General features: G+C 37.0%; 1 protein-coding gene across 1 annotated transcript; it reads right to left on the reverse strand.

Moving 5' to 3' along the window:
* Positions 1 to 811: 811 nt before the first annotated feature.
* On the reverse strand, positions 812 to 7,485 carry LOC114384869 (glycine dehydrogenase (decarboxylating), mitochondrial-like). The gene is made up of 15 exons (XM_028344687.1): positions 6,067 to 7,485; positions 5,179 to 5,424; positions 5,021 to 5,098; positions 4,836 to 4,936; positions 4,562 to 4,757; positions 4,306 to 4,431; positions 3,854 to 4,039; positions 3,624 to 3,737; positions 3,029 to 3,181; positions 2,588 to 2,776; positions 2,400 to 2,477; positions 2,189 to 2,314; positions 1,992 to 2,090; positions 1,717 to 1,834; positions 812 to 1,207 (listed from the first exon to the last, which is right to left on the reverse strand). The coding sequence occupies exons 1-15, from the start codon at positions 7,339 to 7,341 to the stop codon at positions 1,113 to 1,115; spliced, it is 3,180 nt and encodes a 1,059-aa protein (XP_028200488.1). The 5' UTR covers positions 7,342 to 7,485; the 3' UTR covers positions 812 to 1,112.

The raw sequence follows: 7,485 nt of genomic DNA on the forward strand, positions 1-7,485 counted from the left end.
AGCAATGTATATGATTTTATTTCACAATTTATCTCACTTAATTATCTTCTAAGTAATATCTTATGAATATTTATTTTACATATTAATAATTAACTAAACTTAATATTTATGAATATATTGTTTAAATAAATTTTATTCAAATATGAACATTTTCTAGTTATTTTTATTAAATGTCCAATAATATAATTCATAATCAATTATAAAAAGATAGACTTTAAAAGGATAAAAATAAAAAGAAAGAAAAGTAACTAATGTAATGAAATGAAAGAAAGAGATAAACTTTTAAAAGTATTTGAAAAAAGAAAAAACAAATATGATAGATAATAACTTTAAAATTATTAGTAATATAATTAAAAAGTGTTTCAATTATTGCTAAATAATAAAGTTAAATTACTGTATAAAGAAAAATAATAAACTTAAATTTCACATGATAAAGTCAAAACCCAAACAGTAAGGTTATCCTTTTATTATATTATATTAATCATACAATGTGTCAAGTATGATTAATTTAATAATTATTTTATTTTGCACTCATAATATTAATATGAAATATTTATTAATTTTATTAATAATTATTTTTTGTCGTATAAACTTTTTAAGTCTTTAAAGTTACCTTCAATAGCGACTTCCCAATACCCGTTCAGTTCACTTATCTTATTTTTATTTTATTTTTTATTTTCAAAGTTTAGTATAAGAAAAGTATTTAGACTTTTGGCACAACCTTGGCACAGTTGGTGACGAGGGACAAACATGATAACAGAACCGTCATTTTAGTAATACCAAACTTATAAAATTTTAACGAAATTCAGAGTTATGGCAAATGCATTCTTTACTAAAAGAAACTAATGCTGAGTATTTTTTACATGAATCAAATCCATTTTTTCACATTACTGTAACAGATAGGCCTAAAATACATTCCTAAAATCCAATAGCAGCAGCAATTATACGAATTACTTTTTTTTTTTTTCCTGTGATTGGATGAAACTTAAGAGCAGTGGATTATCATCATTGTCACATATGATGAAGCAATATTCAACAAGTGCAAGAACTGTATGAATAGGAATAAGAGTTTATGTACAACGGGAAATGAAAATAGTTGTCATTTGAACACATTATGCTGTGGCAGCTGCTTGTTCTTCAACAGCCTGTGATGCTGGGAGAAGGGTGCAAATGAGGTTGCGGTCACCGTACACATTATCAACACGTCCTGATACACATGTTTCATTCATTAATTAGTCTATGCATTTATTTCTCAAACTAAACTATGCAGTCACTACATACAACATAGCACACCTTCAATAGACTATAATAAATGTTAGTACCACACACACTATTTGGGTGAAATTTATATAGGTCCCATTAAATCTGAGTCTCCTTCCTCATTTGGTAAGTTCTATTCCCAAATTAGTGGGACGCATGATTTTAAACCAATACAAGAGTGTTAGAAAGAGAATATCAGAAAATATGTTGCTAGCATTCCTCGTAAACTATATCAAACAGGAGATAATGGAATAGGTTAATTATGAGAAGGGTGTCATAAGAAAAAGAAATTATTGTATGGTCTAAAGATCATATGATCCTGACAAATCGACAAATCTTCATGTGACATGTAACCATATTTTTTAAATTATGGTTGTGTCTCATGAAGATTGGTCAGGATAATAATAATTTCTTGAAATGAGAAAGATATAGTTATATAAACAACTACATGATTACCTGTGGTAGGCCAGAACTTTGCAGTACGGAGCCAAGGAGCTGGGAAGGCTGCATATTCCCTGGAGTATGGTTTTGTCCATGCATCAGCCATGAGCAGTGATGGTGGATGAGGGGCGCCCTGTAGAACATTATAGATAATCAATATAAGTGCATGAACTAGGTTGAAATTGTGAATGAAATATGCAGCCAATGGTGTATACTATTAAACAATTAAACCAAAAACAAGTATTTCTCTTAGTAGCATCGTACAAATGAAGAACCGTGTTTTTTTTTACCTTAAGTACATTGTTGTTAATGTCAACCTTTCCTTTCTCAATCTCAGCAATTTCTTGTCTAATGGAAATAAGAGCATCACAGAACCTGTCTAACTCGGCCTGCAATGATGTTTAGTTGAATTAAGAAGAAATTAGTCACACAAAAAGTTACAAAGAAAAAGGGGCATCATAAGGACAATAATTTCCCAGTAAGGTACCTTGCTTTCACTCTCAGTAGGCTCAATCATGAGTGTGCCAGGCACAGGCCATGACATTGTTGGTGCATGAAAACCGTAGTCCATGAGGCGCTTTGCAACATCTTCAGGCTCAATTCCAGCAGTATTCTACAACGGGAATAGCTTACAAGTAATCAGAACAAGAATAATTCTAATTAATTGAAGAACAATTGCAATCATGGAATGGACTTACCTTAAAGCCTCTCAAGTCAATGATGAATTCATGAGCAACTGTTCCATTGACTCCACGGAAAAGAACCGGGTAATAATTCTGTAGGAGTCAAAGTAAAACCAAGGATCATACACAGATTCACAGTATTATGATACTAACTAGAAAAAAAGGTTGAAAGAGATACATGTAATCTATAAAATGGGACAAACCTCCAATCGTTTTGCCATGTAGTTTGCATTCAAAATGGCTATCTTTGATGCATCGGTGAGTCCTTTAGAACCCATCATGGCTATGTAAGTGTAAGAGATTGGCAATATGAGTGCTGAGCCCCATGGTGCAGCAGCGATGGTACCAAGTGGTTGAGGTTTGTCAGGGGCAGGAATTCCACCAGTTTCTATCTTCATTATGGAAAAAAAAAAAAAGATCACAAAGACAAAGGCGTTATTAAACAAAGTCACACAAATGATTTATAGATACAAAAATATAAGTTCTATGTATTTGATAAAAGGGAACAATGCTATCCAATCTGGAGAAATTAAACTAAAGACTTATTGATTTTAGCTGTGAAAGCAATGCACTTTCTAATGAATATAATTAAAAACATGTATGGTTATACATAATGTCATCCATAACAATGAAAAGAGGCTTACCACAGGGTGTGAAGGTAAAAATGGTGCCAAGTGTTTCTTTACACCAATAGGTCCCATGCCAGGGCCACCTCCTCCATGAGGGATGCAAAATGTCTTGTGGAGATTGAGATGGCAAACATCTGCTCCTATCCAACCCGGGCTTGTGAGTCCCACCTGCAAACATGAACCAAGGGTTCAAGTATAATTTTATGATTGAATACATGTTTTGAAAATTAGGCACAAATAGATAAATTCTGGACAAACATGATATGAAGAATGTGCCAACAAAATAATCAGTTGATAAGAGTTTTGAATGACCTGACTGAAGATGTTGGATAAATTCACAAATTGGAGAAGACTTAAAAGAAAATAAAAATCAATTCCATGAACTAAATGTCTTTGGTAATATAATATCAACCTGAACTATCTACCCCAAGAACTATCCCTGACAGACACATGGCCCAACACTAACTGCATGAATGTAACCAATGGGGTCTAGCAAAGTTGGTTAAGCTGGGTGTGTGAGTTGTTGTAAACCCCTTGGTACCTGTCTTCGATTCCTACGGATAAAAAAAAAGGCCTACATGAATGTAAAGATATGTATGGAAAAACAAACCTGAGCATTCATGTTGGCACCATCCATATATACTTGGCCTCCATTATCATGAATAATATTGCAAATTTCGTCAATACCTTCCTCATAAACACCGTGGGTTGAAGGATATGTTACCTGCAATTTAATCGAAACCAAGCTATTGTAACAAAATGCCTAGGTTTGACAATACTCTCAATTAGTTGGTATAAAGTCTGTAATATGAGTAGAATTCTATAGGAAGCAAGTTGTACCATAAGTGCAGATAAGTTATCCTTGTGTGTTTCAGCAGCCTTCCTCAGCTCTTCTATATTAATGTTTCCCTTGGCATCAGTTCCAACAGAGACAATTTTCATTCCACACATAGCTGCACTAGCAGGATTTGTTCCGTGTGCTGAGACAGGTATAATGCAAACATTGCGGTGGTGGTCTCCCCTTGCCTACAGTTTCCCATGGCCAAAAGAAGTAAGAAGCATCACAAGAATTTAATCAGAGATAGTAATGTAGGAAAATCATTGCATCTCTTCTAGATATGTAGCAGTAGAAAATGAAACAACTAAGGCTATGTACAATAGGCTGAAATGAAAATACAATGTTACATTAAATAATCACAGAAAAACTTTTATATCCTAAGAGTAAATCACAAGAACCATAAATTTCCTAATATATTATCAATTCATCATAAAGATCCAAGTATGGTCCATACCAAATGATATGCACGAATAACCATAAGTCCAGCATATTCTCCAGCAGCACCAGCATTTGGTTGCAAAGAGAAGGAGTCGAACCCAGTGATGGTGCACAACAGTTCACCCAAATTGTTGAACATTTCCTGATACCAGATTTGCTTGTTTTAGACAAAGAAAACACAACTTCTATCCCATACTTTCAGGCACAGAACAGTATATCTATGAATTTCTTTGAATCTTTATTGTTGTAAGATTATTTAAACCCGGAATTACCTGATAACCTTGAGCCTGGTCAACTGGTGCAAAAGGGTGAATATCACTAAAGCTGGGCCATGTCACAGGCATCATTTCAGTTGTTGCATTCAGCTTCATTGTACAAGATCCAAGTGGGATCATACTGTGGCATAGTGAGAGATCTTTTGATTGTAGCCTATACAAGTACCTAAGCAACTCATGCTCAGTTTGGTACCTATGAAGACAAAAATAAAATTGAGTAAGTTTCCATAGCATAATCACATGAATTCAAAGTTTGTGAAAAGGGATATACGTGTTAAAGATAGGGTGCGTCAGATAAGGGCTCTTCCTAACTAATCCAGAAGGAATCGCACTCTGAACTTCTGGTGCAAGAGATGCAGCTGTGAAGGAGACCTGTATATAGATTAACATCAGAGTCATGAGTAATGACATAACTGATAATTGTGAAATGAATATATAGTATGTTATCATACTTACGGGCTTTCCACCAGCAAAAACTTTGAAAAGATTATCAACATCCTCTAATGTGGTTGTTTCATCAAAAGCAACAGTGATCTGAAAAGCAACCAAGCTCCATCATCCAAAGACATGCAAACACAATTAACTGATTTGGTGAAACAAAAAGCAACACTCACAGTGTTTCCATCAACAACTCGCAAATTTATTCCACTTTTGAGAGCAGCATCAGCAATTGCGTGTGCATTGGAAGTCTTAACCTTCACAGTGTCAAAGAAGGGAAGGTCCTGAATTTCCACAGTTCCAAGTTTCTTTATTCCAAGAGCAAATGCCCCAGCAAGACCATGAACACGGTGTGCAATGTTCTTGAGGCCTTCAGGTCCATGATACACAGCATACATGGCAGCCATGTTTGCAAGCAGTGCCTAAACAAAACCAACCAGCATTAATAAAATCCTCAACCAAGTCAAACAAAATAAAAAACCTAGCTCCAGGAACACACTAACACAAGGGTTCATGCTAATCCATCCTTAACAGAAAGTTCCAAAACAAAAAATTATGATTTGAAACATGAATACACAGTTGAAAAAATTAGAGTTTAATTTTGATACTGTCGGAATAAAATTTTGATATACTCAGTCAGTGAAAAATCACCCTGAGTATAACTTCCAAAGCAATTATTACAAAAGTCAGCAATCTTACTATACATAGCAATCCATAATTAGACAACAATGTAAAAAAACCTTTCTACCGTCTGTGGATTGTAATACTAATTACTACAAAAGTCAACAATCTCACCATACATAACAATCCATGCTTAGATAACGGTGTAACAAACCTTTATATATTATCAGTGCATTCTAATTAATATAGAAGTCAACAATCTTACCATGTATAACAATCCAAGATTAGACGAATGTGTAAAAAAAACCATTGTATATTATCAGTACATTCTACTTAAATTCTAAAAATATTCGAAATACTTAAGTTCTTAATAGCTTTAGCAATTTGCACACCAAAGCCAATGACTAAAAAACGATTGAAAAACAATCAAATCAAGTAGTTACCTGAGCAGTGCAAATGTTGCTGGTGGCCTTGTCCCTCCTGATATGCTGCTCCCTAGTTTGCATCGCCATCCTCAAAGCAGTCTTTCCGGAAGAATCGACACTGACCCCAATGATTCTCCCAGGCATCATCCTCTTGTACTCTTGTGAAGTGGCCAAGAAAGCTGCATGAGGCCCTCCATACCCCATTGGCACCCCAAACCTCTGAGCTGATCCAACAACAATATCTGCCCCGAACTCACCAGGAGGCTTCAACACAGTCAGTGCCAACAAATCACTTGCCATAACAACCTTCACCTCATGAGCATGAGCCTTCTTCACAAACTCCCCATAGTCCAAAACCTCTCCCTCAGTGCCAGGGTACTGCACAAGCACACCACAAACATCCCCAGACTTGTAATCAATGTCCTTAAGATCTGCAGTAACAACCTTCAGATCAAAACCATCAGCCCTTGTCTTGCAAATATCAATGGTTTGAGGGTGGCAGTTACTTGCAATGATGAAGGTCTTCTTCTTCCCTTTCTGAATGTTGTTGCACATGGACATTGCTTCAGCAGCAGCAGTTCCCTCATCAAGCAATGAAGCATTGGACATAGGCAAGCCGGTGAGGTCAGTGATCATGGTTTGGTAATTCAGCAGTGACTCAAGCCTCCCCTGAGATATCTCAGCCTGGTAAGGTGTGTACTGAGTGTACCAAGCAGGGTTCTCCATAATGTTCCTCAGGATCACTGGTGGAACATGAGTGTTGTAGTACCCCATTCCAATGTAGGACTTGAAAACCTTGTTCTTTGAGGCCAAGTCCTTCATGTGCTCTATCATCTGGTTCTCTGTAAGCCCTGCATCGAATTTCCCGAACTTCATATCCTTAAGGCGTATCGACTTAGGCACGGTGGCGTCCACGAGGGAGTCGAGGCTACCGAAGCCACACGACTCTGCCATCTTGCTCTGCTCCTCCGGGGTGGCAGAGTTGTGCCGCCGGGGGAAGGTGTCGCTCGGTCGAAGCGCTTCGACCGAGATGGACCGGGCCGAGCCAACGCCGAGAAAACCACCAGCAGCAGCAACAACAACGCCGCGTGACATGTTGATGTTCCTTCCCAGAAGGGTCTCTGTTTTGGATCCCCTGCTTCGCAGAACAGAGGACATGCACCTGGAGGAAGAATAGAGCAGCATGGGGGTGGTGGAAGAGTGCAGCACGGATTCATTCTTCTGATGCTGCTTTGCCTCTGAAACCAGACGCCTCAGAATGGCGCGGTTTGCTAGCCTGCGAGCACGTTCCATCACTGCTGCTGCTGCTACAGAGAGGGAAAACAAATTGAAAAAAGACACAACAGAGGAAATAGTGCTTGCTCTTTGAACTCTGGGGAGTGTTTATCTTTTTCTTGTTATGATTCCATTGGTGTGTGTGAGTGAGGAATTGAGGAT

This window comes from Glycine soja, chromosome 14, assembly GCF_004193775.1.
Source record: "Glycine soja cultivar W05 chromosome 14, ASM419377v2, whole genome shotgun sequence".
NCBI classification, from domain to species: Eukaryota; Viridiplantae; Streptophyta; class Magnoliopsida; order Fabales; family Fabaceae; genus Glycine; species Glycine soja.

Bases quoted from the DNA above. Each gene is read 5' to 3' on its own strand.
- LOC114384869 (XM_028344687.1), bottom strand. From the start codon at position 7,341: ATGGAACGTGCTCGCAGGCTAGCAAACCGCGCCATTCTGAGGCGTCTG. The intron at 5,099-5,178 runs GTGAGTGTTGCT...GTTGCTTTTCAG, and splicing joins GAGTTGTTGATGGAAACACT to ATCACTGTTGCTTTTGATGA. The intron at 1,835-1,991 runs GTAAAAAAAAAC...AATGTTCTACAG, and splicing joins TTAACAACAATGTACTTAAG to GGCGCCCCTCATCCACCATC.